The sequence below is a fragment of the Streptopelia decaocto genome, assembly GCF_964273445.1.
Source record: "Streptopelia decaocto genome assembly, chromosome: 5".
NCBI classification, from domain to species: Eukaryota; Metazoa; Chordata; class Aves; order Columbiformes; family Columbidae; genus Streptopelia; species Streptopelia decaocto.
In genome coordinates, this window is record NC_138659.1 from 47,269,602 (window position 1) to 47,289,199 (window position 19,598).

The following is a 19,598-nucleotide window of genomic DNA, read 5'->3' on the forward strand; positions in this document are numbered from 1 at the left end:
GAAGCATAGCTCAACATCTGAATAGAAAATTAGCTTTTGGTTTTAAAATAATTTTTAACAACAATGTGCAAAGACTGTTTCCCATTAAACTGTAACACTTGTGAATCATGTAAAACACCTCAAGAAGCCAAACGGGATTAGCAAGGGAAGCCTGTCTGAAATACAGCTCAGTTATTTACATCGTGAAAGCATGCCAGCTATCAAGAAATTCTATTTTTCATAAGGAATTCATTTATTTACTAAATACTTGGCTATATAATGTATAAGTGTTTAAACAAACTCAACTCTTGTTACTACCTCAACTCTGAACTTCTGAGTTTGTCAGCAACTGTTCTCTGAGATTTTTTTTGTATCATACAATGAGCAATTGTCATATTTCCAGAACAATCTCATCCCAGTTCTAAATTGCCAACAATTAAAAATGTTACTTCCATTTTGAACTTTGCTGCCTGTTTTTATCACAAGTAGCTCATGAAACAGTACCTACTAATCTGTTCAGCCAGTCTGCAGGAATGTTGAGGAAGATTTTTTCCATCAACTCAGACACCACATGAACATAAATTTCATATCCTTCATCTTCTACCGTCATCAAAGCAGGTCTAGTTCAGAAAAAAAAGACTCTTGAAAGTTAGCTGCTATGGTTTTTTGATTGCAGCAAAATTTCTGAAAGTAATACAACATGATATTACACTCCAAACATAACACCAACAACTAAAAAAAAAAAGCACCCAAACATGATATGTCAAATAAAGTAATAAAATAAGGCACGATCATCTTCAGTGCAGAACTTTCCAGTAAGAGATGCTCCCAACAGGACAAGATACGCACTTCAAGAGGTCAGCAGAGCTGCACTGTCACAGAGGACAGTCAGTCAGTACTTCAGCATACTGACAATCGGAGTGTGTTACTAACAGACTAATCTAGTTAGTGTGATGCAGAATATACCTAACAGCCCTAATTTGAATGCCTGTGAGGCACAAAGGCAGGTAACTGCAAATATGCTGCTTTCCCAGTAGGCAAATCATTTGACTCGCCATCTGTTGATCTAAAGCTACTGCTAAATTTCATAATCTTAAGTAACATGATCAAAAGAGATAAGAGAACTCCATGTCAGATTATCTGTCAGATTATTTCCAATCTGTTGGTTTAGACAGAAACCAAGGCTCACACTATCTGTAGTCATTAAAGACTGCTGGCTCTCTTCATGAGAGAAAGCTTAACAGTACGCTCAGCTTCTCAAATAATTGTGGAGAATTGCTATTTTATCTCTGAAGACATGTATTTTGGTTTAGACAATTTATACTGAAGTACATGAAAGTTATTATGATTTTCAGAAATACTAAATTAACATTGTGGAAACAGTATAATTAAATATGTTTGCAGTGAAACATACTAAGAGCTGTTGTAAAATTGAAAACTTTCAAAGCCATACGCAAATGTGGTCTACAGGATGTAACTCACAAACCAAGTGATGCATTAGAAAAAATGTGGCTTAATTCCTGATTACTATATACCAACTACCTGTTTCTCAGTTCATACTCTGTTCTCAAGGCCATCTAAGTCTTCCTTCAGATAATCTTATTTACTTTAACAAAAGTGAACTGTCATAAGGAGAAAATAAATCCAACACAGTCTCCAAAACAGAACCTAGCACTGTTGGTTTTCTTTCACTAGCACCACAGAAAATGCAATTTAGTGATTAACTTTAATTTTTAAATATAACTGGTTTTAATGAGGTTAATTTAAATAATTGTAAACAGTTAAACATATTTAAGGATATTACTAAATTTCACTCAAAGCATACAGAATTCTACCAAAATATTCCCTAGAGACTACTGAGTAAACAATCTTTGGTACCTGTACACAAAGCTGGTGAAGTATGCCAGTGAAATGGGCTTTTCCATTAGTATGGAAGGGTTAGATTCAGTCCGTGTTGAGCACAAGTATATAGGAATCTCTTACCACATTACTACTACTGTTAAAACATTCATATTTTTAAGTGACACTCATTGGTATAGACTGAAAAATTAATTATCTGAAGGGAATGTTACCATCACACCAAATTCCAGGGAAAAGATGCTAAGGAACAAAGTTTGGCAAAACCAGATGTAAGAAACAAGGACCCATCTGTGGTATCTGAAATCTAGGAGGTGAGCTCTGAAATATAAAATATTTTTTCCTTGTCTTTCTTTTGTTTGTTTCTTCCAGCTTGATATTGTCCTAGCTCAAAAAGAATATGGAAATATTTACACATAGTATATGACACCATTTATGTAAAGTAAAAGTTTCTAGGATCTTCTGCCTCATTATGACTGCTACTACTAAAGTGTTCAATGTTCTGGGCATTTAACCCAGGGAAAAAAAGCAGCTATCTAACCATCTATACGTGCATCTATCTTAAGCTTGTGTCTTCCACATCTGAAAGAAAAGATGAGCTTCGTTAGAATCACAGCCGATTAACAAAACTGGGCTCTTATGTTCAAAGGAAAAAGATGACAGGGGATGACTTCACTGACCCACAGTACTGACACCCTACATTTTAAGGCTATGTAAGTCTCTTAAGTACCAAGATCTTATCACAATATCTATTTTCCTACCATGGTGTCTATTTAATCTCTTAAATATTCACACTCTTTAAAAAAAGTATGTTCAATTAATAAGTTACTACATTCTCTGAATCACAAAGCAGCAAATCAAATTACAGACTAATCCTATGTTTTAAGAAGTCTGCAGTGTTTAGCATTATTACAATTTCTCATACTAAGTAGAAAACAATATGCAGATTTTAGTCCCAATGAGATGCTGGTAGCTATTGCCTTGATAGAAATACAGCACACTGAATCCCTTTTATTGAAGGACTAAAACCAATTTGAGATAAGGGGACATGAATTAGCAAACTACAGGAAAAAAAAAAGTAATTTTCTACTCATGCATAGTTTTATAAACAAGACTACACTAACCACTGACAAATCAAGCTGTTGAGCAGTGCAACCATGCTACAACAGCACATGTAGTTAATAAGTTAATTTCATTTCAACAAGCTATTTCTTTAGCAAAAGAGACTGATTTTTCTCCTGTTATGATGTAAATGTACTAAGTCATCCTACAATACCGAATTTGGAAATACAACCACGGAGGTGCATTCTGACTAAGAGCAAAATTTCAGTGCAAAAAATGACAGCCTTCTCTTTGAAAAAGTTGTGCATTTAAGTCCCACATCACATGCTGAGAATATAAACATTGGAAAACTTCATCACTTCTCTATCACCTTTTGAGCCAGAGAGTAAGTTGTGGTCCTCCAGGACCACATTAGAGATCAATCTTGGGAAAGAGACGGAGAATCTTTTCAGTTAAGAAAAAACTCTTTGCACTTAATCCTCCCTCATAGGAAAACACAAAGTATCTAAATTTAAAGATACAAGACTATTTTGCATTGAGGAAAAAAAAAAAAAAAGACAAAGTCACTGATCTCGTTAGACAAATGGGATTCTGGTATTCAAATCAAAGCCAAGTGAGAAACTATCAAGTATGCAATGATTCATTAAACTCACTATGAAGTAGTTTAGCAATAATTTTAGACAGAATCTTGGTAGAAAACATACATATTCTAGAATTCTGTTACATCTGATTGTCTCGATTACTCTACCTACACATCTTTCAAGTTGCTACAATACTTACATTTCAAAAGTCCAAGATAAATTTAAGAATTAGAAAATTAGCTAATAATGATTTTCTTACACCACCTGGATCTGTTTATTTTCTCTAAGTAAATGTGCATATACATCTTGTCTCACAGTGCCACCTGCTGATAAGTTAGTATGTCTGCTCTCTATGTGCATGTTTACTGAAAACATTTGTTATTATTTCTGCAAGGCTAAAATTGATTAATCAGTTTAAAAATATGGTTGTGTGTTCACCCTACTTCAAACGTAGGTCAAAACAAGACACTCAAGAAGTTTTCCTTTGTTCCTCAAGCTCCTCCTCTACCTTAGCTTACTGACACAGTAGAACTCATTACTGTAGGATGAAGTATTCAAAGAAATTTAAAAGTTAGATTTAAATGAAGGATATAATCTATACATGATGGCACTATAACACAGCAATTCAACAACAGATCAGTGAAAATTCATTAGAAAACCAGAAATTGCTAACCACATCTTAAATACAAGATTTTATATATGAAGGAACTTAAAATGGAGAAAATTGTAGCTTACTTCCCTAACTGTTCACATGTTTACCTGTAGAATGTTTTTACTTGGTTGTATGGCAAACATCTAATACATTGCTTGTAGATCATGTTCTCATCTGCCTGTAGTTCCAAACCACATTTAGCACAACCTGAATACGTCATCATAGGCAGAGAAGCCAAAACACACTCCAGCGAAGTGTCGGCACGGAAGATGACTTGCTTGTACTGACCAGTTGAAATTGTGAACTTCAGTTCTAAGATATGGGCTTTCACGTGAATCACTCCTACAAAAATAACAATTTCAATCAAATCTGCATTCAGCTTTATTTACAACCAAAAGCATAAGCAAGGGTTACAGATGATTCAAAACCAAAATAATTATCAATGAAACTTTGATATTTTTTCCTTTAGTAGCATGTGCTTATGTTTTTAGAGATTACTTACACAGTGAAAAAAAATCATTTTGGTTAAGTGTTATTTTAAAATGCATAGAAGTACTACATTTTTAGTTACTATTGCAGTAGATGCCAATATAGAAGAATCTAAGAGATCAAGAGATTAGAATTGTGCAAATAATTTCCAATTGCTTTTCTTCCAAGTTAACTCAGAGAAACTGAAAAGCATAGCCTCAACAACTTAGCTTTCCACTATTTATACACAAACTACAGTTAGATGCTGCAGTACCAACTTCATTCAGTTACTCCTTAATGTTTAACACCAACCTCAGCAATCTTCTAGGTTTATCGGGGAGGGGGTGATTGTTTAACATGTATTCTTTGTTCTTTCATAAGAAGTTTTCAATTGCAGTAGCTATTTTACTCCTGCTTTAGAGAATTCTAGTTTTGAAGAAACACTATTTGACAAACTTTCAGTGATTAAACACATCATTACCAGACTTGTTGGCATGAACAACAACAGGCAGCATTTCTCCCTATGTTCCAAAGCTATCTCTGTGTGGTACCACATACCACCGATCTCACCTCTGGGCTCACTGAACGAAGGCTCTATTCATGGTTTGGCTGCATAGTGAGCAGCAGCCTCCAGAATAAATTCAGACTCCCAGAACAGTGCCAACTTAAAACAAACCCCACCAAAACCAAAGCAACAACAACAAAAAAAATCACATGCACAAGAACCAAACCACACATTTATTTGATCAACAGAACATCTATTTTGCATAGTTATCCACTGTACAACAGACTATTAAAGAGCTATGGATAACAACTTTACCTGAGCATTTTTCCTCCAAATGTGCTGAGAGCTTTGTCACCTGCATATGGGACATTTTGCTTTTCTGAAACTTTTCTTTAAATTCAATTGCCCTTTTGTCATCATCAAACAAGCACTCGTAAGATGACCATGGAGTCGTGTGCAGTTCAAAGTCACCTGAGACAGAACTGTGTTGGACCAGAAGGTATTTAAAGTCCCATATGTGATCTACAGAACAGAAAAGCAAACAGAAGAAGTTACTTTCTATATGTTGTTCAATTTATAGAAATCCAAGGTCACCCATAAGACTGAGAAACAAATCAGCAAGGCATTTTCATGACTGGTTTTGGCAACTGTATTTCAAGCCTGATGAAATATAGGGCCTTTCATTTTCCCTTCCCTATAAACTTGGCATGAGTTTTCCCATAACCAAATGATGCTTTCATTTCATGTGTATTCAGCTTTCAAGACAACTCAACTTTTTGAAAAACAAACCAGTTGTGAAATTTCTTGTCAGCTCTAATAATTAAAAGTTGTCAATATCTAGAAGAAAAAACCCCTTCACGTTATTAATCAACTTCCATGTTTAATATGTCCCTGTTTAATGTTCTGATTTTAAAATATTAATTCATTTTCCATCTTCCAATTGACTCTAATAAATACTTCAAGAATAGAGATTACAGAAGAGTAATATATTTAGGGTTGTCCTTCACTTTGTTATAGCAATCCAGTATGCACCTACTAATCAAACCTGATAACCATTTAGACTGTTATTTTTTCCAGTGTTTACTCAAGTTGAAAGTTTGAGCCAAAATAATTTTTGGAAATGAGGTTAGAAAAGTACTGGAGTTTTTTTCTTTGTTTTGGTGTTTTTTTTGTTTGGTTGGTTGTTTTTGTTTGGTTGGGTTTTTTTCATATATTCAAGTATCTGTACAAGCATTTTATTAGCATGCTTTAATATTTTAATATTTTGGATCAGTCTGATTTTTGGTAGTAACTTGCTAAAGTTGCAAGCTCCTGAAAAGTCTGCTGGCAGACAGTGTTTTACAGTAAAATACTCCAAAAAATGTCTCCTCTGAGCATCATTCTAGTTTCATGCACCTCACACCTGACTAGAGATCTTGCAGTCCCCTAGAACTGAGTATGTTCCAGTCCAAAGTAAGATTCAGACAGAAACACCAGAGCAACACTGAGGGAAAATCTAAACAGGAGGAAACAAACTGGCACTTGGTAAGAGGGGATATTTAGAAGCAGAGGACAGAGTCTAAGTAGGGTACAAGATGTGGCTGAAACCTGAATTTAACCTATTAAGATCTTCAGCGTTCCCCTGTTGATTAGAATATGGCAGATGAGGCAAAACTTCGTAGCCCAATTTGTTCAACTTTTGAAGCCTTGGTTGTGTGACCTGTGGTTGGGTGTTGTCGTGGAGAAAAATTGGGCACTTTACATTGACTAATGCTGGCTGCAGTTTTCCGTGCATCTCATTTATTTGCTGAGCAGACTTCTCAGATGGAATGGTTTCATTGGGATTCGGAAAGCTGGAATGGATCAGACCAGCAGCAGATCACCAAACAGTGACTGTCACCTTTTTGGGGGGCAAGTTTGGCTTTGGAAAATGCTTTGGAGGTTCTTATTGGTTCAACCACTGAGCTGGTCATCACTGGTTGTCATATACTATTCACTTTTCATTGCACATCACAATCAGATCAAAAAATGGTTTGTTGTTGCGTAGAAGACAAGGACACTTCAAAACAGTGATTTTTTTGATTTTTGGTCAGCTCGTGAGGCACCCACTTTTGCACCTTTCCAATTTGCTTTAAATGCTGAACAACTGTAGAATGGTTGACAGCGAGTTCTTCGGCAACTTCTCTTGGAGTTGTGAGAGGATCAGCTTCAGTGATTGCTCTCAAATGGTCTTTGTCAACTTCTGATGGCCACCAATATGCTCCTCATCTTCAAGGGTCTCGTATCCTTTGCAAAACTTCTGGAACCACCACTGCACTGTACATTCGTCAGCAGTTTCTGGACCAAATGTGTTACTGATGTCGCGAGTTGTCCCCACTGCTTCACAACCCATTTTGAACTAAAATAAGAAAATTGCTCGAATATGCTTTTTGTCTAACATAATTCCCATAGTCTATAATAAATATAAAATAAACAGCAAGTAATAAGCCGGTAGCAAAAAAAACCCCACCAAACCAAAACACTGAGAAAAGCGCATTCAAATGACGTAAAACAACCATATTTAAGAATGTATTCTAATATCAAATGGCAAACTTCAACAATGCAAAAACCACAACTCCTTTTGCACCAACCTAATAGTAAAACCAGCAATTTGTGCCAAAACAGACATTAAGAAAGAGTCAGTGAAACTGATAACATCGTTAACACTCAGGTTTTTCTTACAGTTACGTAACTGCCAGGCACCAGTGCATTTTGTGTCTGGATTCAAGTTTCTAAATACTCATGCTCTCTCAGTATTCTAAAGTGAGTGTATTCCAATTCTGTTGCTGATGGCACGGCTTCTGAACAGAAAAGACGTGTTAAAATTGGTATAAAATACTTTGCCCTTCCAAGGGGAGTATTTAGAGGTTGAATGGAAAAATGTTACCAGGTGAGCATTTAGAAGATATTAAGAGCATCACAAAAATCCTTTTACAGCTACCTACAGACAGAAGGACTTTACCTTTTTTCCTTTGAAGCTGAGGGCACCAGGCAGCCCCTGCTCCCCACAGCACCATCCTGTAGTGTTGATCTCTGTTCTGTTCTACCGTTAGAATAATTTTTCTTTGGTTGCCACCTCTGTAGCTATACACAGATTCTGAAAAAGTTTGAAATTATGACTTCTACAGTAAAAACAAAACAAACACACAGAACCCATATGCCTCGATATTAAGATTAAATCACGCTGATATTGTATTTTATGGTACAATTATAAGCCAACAAGAATTACCTACAATTTCTTCATGACAGAATGTAAACAATCCAATTTCTTCAGTGACATGAATCTAGTTTGAAGGAATACATAAAGTATAATAATTTACCTTTATCTACCTAAATACTCAGAAACTGGATACCTCCCTTTGAAATAGCAGGTACCCTTCAGCTCCCACTCATCCTGACTGGTATAAGTGGAAAGAAATTGTACTCAATCTCTCAGCAACACACTGTCATAATTTGAAGTTAAAGTTCCTGTAACTTCTATGGAATACGCAGCAATAAACATTTTTCTAGAACTTTTCACATAAAAGAAAACTATAGTCATGTACAAGCACACTAAGAGGATTAGTAACAGCATATATAAATTCGAAAAAAAATACCATCTCTACAGCACTCTTGCCCAGGATACTGCCCTTAAAGTTTCAGTTCCACACTTATGAACTACAATATTTCTCATAAAACAATTTTGAACAAGAACTCATTTTAAACATCTAACAGTTCCGAGATTTATCTTCATCATTCTGTATTTATAATGAATAAACATGATATTGACAGTGTGGGCAAAAATTTGGGTTGTACTAATACAAGCACTGATACAAGAAGATAGTGCAATATGACAAAATTTAAATGCAAAGCTTTATGTGAAACACTGAGAAACAGTGGTACTGTGAAGAAAAGATAATCAGAACAGTCATGCAGGGAAGAGAGAGCAAGACCTTTTCTGGGAAGGAACTTTAACTGCCCAAAGCATGTTAAAAACCATGGCAAGAAACTGCATATAATACTGAGAATGCCCCAAGATAATTTGGTTTTGTTCATTTTTGAACATGGAGAGGATACTGGGAAGCAGCTGTAAAGGTGTGATTATGAAGAAATAGAAACAAATCATCAATTTTCAAGTAGAAAATTTCTTCAGCCAAAAAGAATCCTAAAATAATTGCATTCACTATTTGAAAAGGACGAAGAACAAGCTCAAAATCAGTACATGGATTGCTGAGCATGATTCTTTGAGGGAGAGGAGTTTTTACAATAAAAATACATAGGAAACTCAGATTTCCAAAGCCATTTATATTAATGAGGTAGCTCTCTGTTGTGCTCATGCAGGAGAAACAGGCATAACACAGAAAGACATCTTAGTAGTTTCACACTGTGCATTTTCCAGTGTTGAAAAATCAAGAACTTGTACAAAAATGCACACAAGTAAGGGTTATTATAAAGAAATACTGCATGGATTTCAGAAAACAAGAATGCTTAGTGTTAAGAATCTAACTAGGAAAAAATAGAAATAACCAATAAACCTTCTGAATAAAACATTAGAAAAGAGCACCACAGTTCCATTATAAAGTAAGAATGGCAAGCAAATCCTAAACAGTGGATTAAAATAATCAATAACTTATTTCATTCTTACAAATCACATGATTTACAGTACAATCAAATTTTCATTTAATGACTGGATGCTTACGTGGAAGGCAGTTGGCAAGTAAGCTCTGAATTAGTAAAGCTTGACTGTCCCACTTGACATTTTCAAAAACCAACCCCATTTCTCAAGCAGTGGTCTACAGCAGGAAATGTACCTCTCAAATTTCCAGAGCCATTAAAAATACACATTTATGATCAGCCACCATAACTGCAGTAACTCCCTCTTTTCATCACTCCTGCTATACACATCTGTCTTCCCTGAAAAGGATTTTGAGCCCACATTCCTCCCAAGATGTTCCTTCTGCCATTCTACCTCCCAGCGCTACACTTCATATCTGCATCTCTGCAATCCACCATCTTCCTGAAGATCAGGTACCACACTATTGGAGCTGTGGAGATGCTCAAGCCATTTCACTGACAAGCCAATCCACTAGTAACTGCAGTTTGTGGTGAGTGCTCATTCCTTAGTGAAAACTCACCAAGCCCTCAGAAGCAGGATCCCTGATTAGCAGTGCCCACTGCCTGCACGCCTGTCCCACAGACACTGGGAGATGCCATTAAAGAGCACTAGCAGCAGTAACCTCCTTTCAGCAGCTGATTACAGCCATTATTTCCCTCCTGCTGCTAACTCCATTTTTCTAACTGCTATGGACCCCGTGAGTGGATCATTACAAAGGTTGTACTTGGCACTCCCATGTCAAACACACGGGTACGGAATGAGAAGCAACCACAACTGCCTTGCAAAATTTCTTTCAGTTTCACCTGTTGCTGAAGTTCTGGAAGTTGAAGTCCAGTGCATGAACTTACCTGTTAATATGGCAATGTTGATAATTTTTAAGACTGAGTGGACCAACATATTTGGCTGAAGCTGGTCTAGCTGCACATACTGAACACTGTCCAGTCTCTGAACTTGTCTTCGTGGAATATCTCCGAAGTGTGGAAATGCTGATAATATGTATGCCAATAAACCACGGAGAACTTCACCATCCACTACAGGATAAACTTATTTGAAAAAACAATGTTAAAGGGATACCCCCTTTTTTTAAGCTTCAAAGTATAAAATTTATCAGTTGGTATCTATTCACACTGACAAAACTGTTTCAGAATAATTTTAAGGCAAGAAATTCTTGAGATGGGTAACACTAAATTGAACCGTACCACTTCATCTGCCTCCTCTTGATAACATCTCGAAGTTAAGCTAAGTACAATATTTTAAATTACACCAAAAATAAGAAAGAAATCTTGTGTCACAGCTTGGTAAGAATAGCCATTCGTGATCATTTACACCAGAACCCACCTTAAACAGCTGGCAATAATGGCCATCAGGAATCCAGTAAGAACAATGCAAGTTCACAGTGATACTTCCACTGTATTTTCCCCTTAGTCTCCAAGGCTCAGGTATCTTTCAAGACTTTGTGCTTTATAGCCCACAGAGAATCACTTTCCCTGAATGGATCTGCTTACTCTATAAGCCTTTAAAATTTTTGCAGAAAATTTAAATAATCCTAATGAAATCTCAGACATCTTATGGTTGAGTCCTGGGATAACTGCTGTTTCTTAAACCAAGTTCAAATAATTCAGTTTTTCATAGTTCAGAGTTTTGAATGGTAACCACGCAACTTTAGCATCAACTCAGTGTGCCTATCTGGCATCTTCATGTCCACGTCTTGTCCGCACGTGTTCCTGTCATACTTTCCTATAATGCTTTGTACCTCTTGGCTGCTCACATTTCTGTTTTATACTGTGTATGATGCATTGTCAACAAAATCACGTACTTTAAATAGCTGTTTTACTGTGATTTTTTTTTTTTTGTGGAAACTTATGCACTATAATCTTACATTCTTCTGGATTGAGGGCTGAGCAGTTCCCCAGATTCAGTAACTGACTGGTAAACGTAGATTGCAGCATGATTTCTCCACACCAGAGATTTTCATACATTATTATATCTGCAAGAAAAAAGCCACTTTACCAACTCAGGTATCAACCATATTGAAGTATATCATACTTCTTGACTAGAGAAGCATCATACATACAGGTGTGAAAAACGGTTTGAAATAGATCACTTGGAAACAAAAGGGTTTTTTTAAATCTACCAGCACCATTTACAATGAATTAATCAAATTTTCTCAACAGCTTGAGGTAATTCTTCAATACATATAAAATATTTAATAGCCTCACAGCAGGTACTGTTTAAGTGTTTTACCATATTGGGTAAATTATTACTGTGCAACATTTCAGAATGAGTAGTGAAGTACTAGGCCTACTCAGAGACACTTTTGGTGTATTCTGAGATAAAAATGTCTAAGCTGAAAAGAGACAGCCCAACTTATCTTCAATCTCTTTGAAATATCTACCTTTGCATTTATATATAAGCACTTAAAGAACTCTTAAGAGAAATAGGTATTTTAAACTGTAGAAGTATTCAAATGATTTTACATTGTGTAATTTTTTGCATATTGCAAAACCTAAATGGCCAGATCAATATTGAGTTCTGGTCAACTCTAGCCCTAAATTAGGTGCAATATTGTTTTTATAGTACTGCATCCTCTTACTTGAGATGTGCTCTCTTAAAGACAGAGCGTTTTCCTCCTGTTAGATATTGAAGAGTACAAAGGATTTATCAGGAGGAATCCTCATTATTAGCTGACATGTTATGGAAAAGGTGAACTGCAAGCAGCATTTTATATTTTTGCAGTTTATGTCAGTTTCTAATTCACAATATGATCAACCTCAAAATGCTAGTGCTAAGCTAAAGTTCTTCACAGGAGGAAAAGTATTTCTCATCCTGAGACTCAACATATCAGAATTTTCCAGTCCCTCTGCTGGGTCGACAGCACAGAATTACAAAAAAGCCTACAAATCAAATAAATAGTAGATCTGGCTCGTAGTAGCACTTCTGCCTTTCAGGAACAAGTGTTTGAAAACACTGACAGGTTACAGAATACACCTGACTACCTATGGCACTGCTGGAGTGTCACTGCACTGCTGTGTCTCAGGCCAAAGAGACGGGCAAACTTCTGTGGGACAGTTGACACTCCACTGGCAGGATGACTGAGAATCAAAAGTGATGTTGAACAGTGTAATAAGGATACTTACAAATGCTTAGCCACAGTTCCAAATTACTGCTTACATATTGTTCAACTTTAAACAGACATTTTAAAGATCCACATTTAAAAAAAAAGGCAAATAAAGGAATTCTCACCTGTAAGCAGCACAATATCCCCAGGAAACACAGTGAGTGACCAAAATGCAGCACCACGCCACAGCATCACCTTCCTCTCAATTTCTGACTGGTCAATAACTACAATTGTTGCCACAGGAATTTTACATGAAGATTTTGGTCTAGTCTTCACCTGTATTTCTTTGATATGACAAGGATGTACTACTGTGACTAAAACATTGTACTTTTGATTTTTGCAGCAGCAATTTTTAAGTGGCGATAGTTTGTTTTGAAGTTTCCTGAACTTCGTCATACTTTCTTGATCCACTCCCATCCCAGGACCAGCTGGAAAAGAATTCAGTTTAGCTCTCTTTGATTTCAGCTGCCCTTTAAACCCTGAATGAAAAGTATGAGAGGAATCTTCACATTTGTGGGCTCTTTTAGAAGAGCTCTTATGAGAGCTGTCGACTTGAGAGCACAATATTCCTGAGCTCAATGGTTCGATATGGATTTCATTTACAAATGGCTCAGCAGGAACATTAAGTTCTTGAGATTTCTCTGTATTATCCTGAGCACTTTCTTCTTGTTTTGTAGCTTCAAAGCAAACATTTTTCTCATCACCCTCAGAACTGAAGAGTTCAAGGGAACTTGTATACTCTTCCTTACATTCATTTTCAGCCACATTAAGACATGTTCCAACACCAGAGTCAAATTGGACTTGATCACAATGTCCTTCTTCAGGTTTTCTGCCTGCTTCTGTTTCCAACAGTTTAATGATTCTCTTCTGCATCTTGTTCTGATCCTGCATGAAAACAGCCATCTGACTTGAAGTCATTATGCTACGAAATTCAGTATCTGTTGACACTGCAAAGTCTAAACAATCCTTTGGTTCTTCTTTTGGTTTTGACTCTCCATTTTGGGGGAGAAACATGTTCAGATATTGACTTAGATGTTCATGGTGATCACTTCTACAATCTGATTGAACACTCTGTCCCACAGACCTTAGATGTATGCTAATCTGCTTAGTACTGGCAACCAAATCAGAAATGTCAGAGCTGTTAACATCTAAACGATGAGCTTTTCTTTCTGTGAGGTCTGCACAACAGCCACGTGATTGTTTGTCCTGCCCAGCTGACTCTGCACATTTTTGCTGAGCGTGGTGATCCGCAGCCTGTATGCATCTGTATTTAGACATCTGACAATCAGAATAAATTAAGCTTTCAGTCTTTTTAGGTGTGCTGGTACAAGTTACTGCCACAGGTACAAGAGATGTCAAATATTCATTTCCTACTGTTAATCTCCCCCGTTCAGACTGCCAAGAGCTCTCATCATTTGTAGGAAGTGCTGTGACTAGAGAACTTTCTGCCTGAAACACCAAGTGGTCAGCACCTTGGACTTTTTCAGAAAAAAGACTACGGGTATCACACAAACAGCAGAGTTCTCTCCATTTTTCAGCAGCAGGTGCTGAACTATTTTGCTCTGACACCTCCAGCAGGCTTGGAATACTGGGTGCTCCCACAAAAATATGAATTTTAGGTCTTTTGGACATTTTTGATTGCTATGTAAGTTTGACTTTAAACAATGTGGTTTATGCAATAAGCACAACACCAAATACTAGAAAATACCAAAAAAAATTTTCATATTTGGCCTTTTCTTAATTTAAAAATACCTAAAATTCAAAGGAGTATTTCATAATTTAACTGGTAAAAACACTGCTACTCAAAGCCTATAAAATTAAACGTACAAAATAAAAAGTACAAGTTATTTATTGTGCCAAACTCACATAGAAAAATAAATTTACAGTAACTGGAGAGACATAGCAGATGCAGAATTATAGTGAAGTTCAATTTAATCTTAATTATTGAGCAAACATCTTCATTTACCATTGCTAATTAAAAAGCCTGATATGAATTCACTATTCAGTACCTTATTTGAATTCATGTGAAACAAATGTTTAAGAAATGTTCACAGCATAGTTAGGAGATAATCTAATCTCACAGAAAACTACAATTTCAACTAAATTATTAAAAATACTAGAGCTACTTAAAATTAATTTAAAAGTTTATAGTAATGCAATATTTTACATGCTGTTTTAGCACAAAAATACTGTATTAAGTGATGATTTTATGAAATTGAAGGTTCTGAATATTATTGATAAATTATAATTATTTAGTAAGCACTAAGAGATCAGTAAAACTTGAGTAGATGATTCAGAATTTACTTTATTTCATTTATATAGCATCATACTACCCAAGAAGTTACTAGCTTTTCTAGCTATTTTTTAAAAGCCCACCTTACACAGCACAGAAGACCCTTTTTTAAAAAAAAAAAAAAAATCTGCTATAATATAATTTAAAAATACTCAGCTACAGCTACAAGTGTTTGTTAAAATGCAGACACCTCGCTACATGTTTTGGGAGTGTTGTTAATACAGTTGCTGCAATAGGAAATTCTGCAGAGGTAGGAAGCAGGACACCAGAAGCAAAATTTGGGAGGTAATCCATCTGCAAACAGAAGAAAAAGAGCACTGAAACAATACAGCATTGAAAAGTAAATTTTTCATTTAGCATGTATGAAATGAAAAGCCATTTTCCTAACAACCCACTAGGTGTCGATAAATCCGCATATTCATAAAGTTCATAATAACATGGAAAAACTATAAACATCCTATAACACTGGTATATTATAGGCATAACTGGAAAAACTATATATAATCACTAAAATTAGATATATCATGTCATAATAGAAAAAAACTACAAAAAACAGTGACAGGTATCTCTCAGTTTTATAGTATTATTTGTTTTGCAATGAGCATAAAGATCAGAGTATCCAAACTTCTACAGCTGTACATTTAAATTTAGACTCACAAAAATGCAACTTAAGGACAATTTCCACACAATTGAAAGTTTTAAGTCATATAATTAAAGAATGGTGATATACAAATAACTAAAAAGACAGAATTTACAGTTCAACAGTAAAATAATGCATCAGGTAAGAAGGGAAAGATAAAGCAAAGTGACAGTGAGGTTGAATCCCTAAAGAAGTGACATTAATAAGTTTTGTAGATACAAAGCTGCCCAACACATGATGTAAAAAAACCTTCAGTAACAGACCCCATGACAAACAGAAAATGTTACCACTACCTTTAAATAAACTTTACAAGTGTAACCTAACTGATGAGATTAAATTTTTCCATTTCAAAATGTGTAAGTCTACTGATAGCTTTTTTCATTTGTTGTTCCCTTGGTTGCAGCCATTACAGATGGGTAGCTTTTCCTAATTAGATACTCTGTAGTTGAAAAGTATAAATGTCTCTTAATAAGGAGGCTGAAGGGAATAAAAGGTTCAAATTAATTACAACAGATTTCTTCAAAATATGTGCTATAGTACAAAAGAGGTTGAAGAGCAGAATTCTGATACAAGTCTGTGTCATTTCTAAAGAACTTGCATACCATGCAGAGATTAATGAAATCAGTTATTTCCAAACTGGGCTTTGGCAGAGTGAGCAGCTCCCTCACTTCAATCTTCAACTTCTTCTACAAGGGCCCATCACTGACCTGTAACAGGTATAAGATATCATTTTATTCTAGTCTTACTGTCTTGTTGAAAAGTTCTCAAGTATTTGGGCATCAAGTTGCAAAGATATAGAAATCTTAAGTGAAGAAAAGTATGTTCAGGACCACACAATTTGCTTACCTGCTTTCTATACCCCCAGAATAAGCTTATAACAGAATTCTTCTAAGTTTTCTTATAAGGAAAAACAAAGAGTCAACTACACTGAATAAGCCCATAGAATACTTCAGTTCTTGATGAGTTCTGAGGACACTGGAAGGACAATTTGGTTGCTAAATACACAAGATCATTAGAACAGTATATTTAGAGGCCAGCTTACAACCTGGTGTTGCAAGACCTTTCAGAGACTTTTGTATTCATAGAAAAGTTGGTGCTTAAGATGCCATGGGGCAAAGAACTCAAAACTAAAATTAAAAAACTGTGAAGTGTCCTAGATTAGTTCATGTAAATATAATGCAGGGCTTTACATGCTGTACTAGAGCAATTTTTTCTACTTTAGTTAAATTATCTATGGGTAGGCAGGGGGTTAACTATACCAAAGATAAGAGGAGCAAAAGCTCAAAGATATAGCCAAAACCTGAATGCACATATCCATTATACCTGTTAATTATTACACCATTTCTTAATTTGAGGAAAGGTGCTCTATTCATAATAGCCAATGAAAGCCTAGCTTTTTATCTCTGGAATGGTCAGAGTCTGATTGACGGGTCAATGATCTATTAAAAAACAGCGACTACATCAGCAAGTTTAACATTTGCAGGACACTGGAACCAAATATACCTATTACAAGAAATACATTATGGTACATAGTGTACCTGACCTAAACAGTAAGAGAGGAATTGTAAATTAAAAGTTTTTAAAAATGAAACAACTATTAAAATAATTAGAAGTTTGACAATCTCTAGTGATTTGTTACACATAGGGCAAAATTAAAAATAACTTTAAAACTCCTCTTCCAATTGCTAAATACTCCAGCAACATTGTGTGTTGCTACACATACAGCCTCAAATTACCCTTAAAATACCTTAGCAGTGTTCATAACTTCTATTCCATATTTCACTATTCATTAATATTATTCAATCACCATGATAAACACTTAAGCATTAGACCAAGGTAATATAAAGACAGTGACACAGCTTCAGCTTCCTATCACTCCTGAATATTAACGGTCATCAGATGCTTAAATCCCTGATTTTAAAAGTTACATTCTAATTTAGTTTCACTAAACCTTTACTGAAGCTCTCTACACTGAAAGTAAACCGCACTAATTCCACCTCTGGAGAATTTTCTTTATGTCTGTTACACGCTACAGCTTCAATATACAAATACAATTACAGAAATAACAGACAACAATGCATCAGAAGACAAAGGATTAGAGCAATACAATAAAAAGTAATTTATTTCCCCCTCCAGAATTCTCATATATGGGTAGCACTGAAGTTTTTTGAGATAAAACCAGTATATTCTTTTAACTCGCAGCTTCTGTTTGCTACAGCTTGAAAATGAACATTCTAACCTGTAAGTAGTTAATCACTTGATTCCTACAACAGGCAAAAGCAATTATATTGTCCTTTATCTGCTGAAAAGCCAGCACTGTAGATTAAAAAATACATAAAGTAGGATATTCTTTAAATTCCAGATTTTAAGTTCTAATGTGAGCTTTCCCCTCCCTCGTTTGCATGCTTGATTTTACACTTATCCTATCTGCAGTATAAACAAAATTAAAGTACTGTCTCACTGACCTTACAACAGAAGAAACCAAGTTATTAATAGCCATCTTCAAACTATTTACTTTCAGTTCAATTCAAGCTGTGGGGTGTTCGGTTGGGGTTTTCTCACAGCAGTTCATGCCATATAATAGCAGAGTAGAAAATCTACTAAGACACCTAATAACCAAAAGAAAACCAGAAATAAACCTCTGGATGCAGAATTCTGATCATATCACAGGAAACCCTTCTGTCACTTTTAACATGCTACTCAAATCTTCCCCCAAAATTCAACTTTGTCTTTTTAAAAGCCAGGTACTGTAGCTGGACAAGAACCTTGAAAAACCGAAGAAACAGCAACCAGTGTAGTTAACAGTTTCACACAAATAGCATCTGAAACAGTTTCCAAACGAAGTGATGAACACATTACATGTTTGCTTGCAACTTGTGCAAGAAAATAGAAGGATCATCTTTATGCCAATAACTCGTGGTGGCACTGCAAATTAATCAATAGACCAGGAAAGCACCTATCTATCAAATCAATAAGAAGCTTAATCCGAACATATGTGTATTAAGAGGAACCCATTGCCCATTGGAAAATAAAAACTGCCAGAAGAAATCAAGCTAAGCAACTCCAAGCTGAAACAATCTTATATTCTACGTAAGAGCGAGGGCTATATCATATGTGTTTAAAAGATTATACCTGTAGGTGAATGGCAGCTCAAGGAGATTTCAGTGGATTGCTTTAGACTAGACTAGTGGGACCTGACTGGAAGTCAAGAGAATATGCATGTGATAGAAAGTACATGTACATATGGGCAACTGGAGAAATGGATATGCTAGGTATTTCTAGATCTTATTTTTGTCATCCTTTGTTTGGTGATCATTACAGTCACCAAATATATTTTATCTAAATTTTAATACAAGATTTCAGACTAAGACTGTAGTGGTATCTATAACTGACCTGTTTAACCGAAAGCAATTTTACTCCAAGTCAGTTATTTGGCTCACATAATGAAATAATGTTTCTGGAATACTGTGCAGAGAGGCAGCTGTTGACTAGACACAGTGCTATAGCAAGAATCCTGCTAGTCAGTATCTAAAGTCACAAGCCTTCATTTGACTACAGCAGTACCTGTAATAATCAGTATAAAGTTATCTCTAAATACTACCCGAATATAGATCGCCCTTGACGGAATTTCTTTTAGTACTTATTATTTATACTAAATATAGCAGCAATACTAATCCTTCCAGTGTTTAGTTCTTGCCACTGGCTATTACCAGAAGGCTATAATACCATTTGGCCTCAAGACAGGTAGAGCTAGTTTACAAATACAAAACCACTGTATTTGGCAATATACAGCCATAAACCAACATGTATCCAACTTCAGCAACAAAACAC

The 19,598-nt window shown here is 35.6% G+C and overlaps 1 protein-coding gene across 13 annotated transcripts in view; it reads right to left on the bottom strand.

Moving 5' to 3' along the window:
- Positions 1-19,598, bottom strand: part of SHLD2 (shieldin complex subunit 2) — a 37,684-nt gene that overhangs the window by 2,858 nt on the left and 15,228 nt on the right. For 7 of the 13 annotated variants that reach the window (XM_082052870.1, XM_082052877.1, XM_082052881.1 and 4 more), the window contains 8 exons: positions 16,370-16,474; positions 12,960-15,421; positions 11,596-11,703; positions 10,565-10,759; positions 8,085-8,219; positions 5,420-5,626; positions 4,239-4,473; positions 484-599 (listed from right to left, as the gene is read on the bottom strand). In XM_082052870.1, the coding sequence (XP_081908996.1) occupies positions 484-599; positions 4,239-4,473; positions 5,420-5,626; positions 8,085-8,219; positions 10,565-10,759; positions 11,596-11,703; positions 12,960-14,466 (2,503 nt within the window). In that variant the 5' untranslated portion in view covers positions 14,467-15,421; positions 16,370-16,474. Of the gene's footprint in view, positions 1-483; positions 600-4,238; positions 4,474-5,419; positions 5,627-8,084; positions 8,220-10,564; positions 10,760-11,595; positions 11,704-12,959; positions 15,422-16,369; positions 16,475-18,232; positions 18,377-19,598 lie in introns of all 13 variants that reach the window. The other 6 variants (XM_082052880.1, XM_082052882.1, XM_082052879.1 and 3 more) reach the window with 3 other exon arrangements.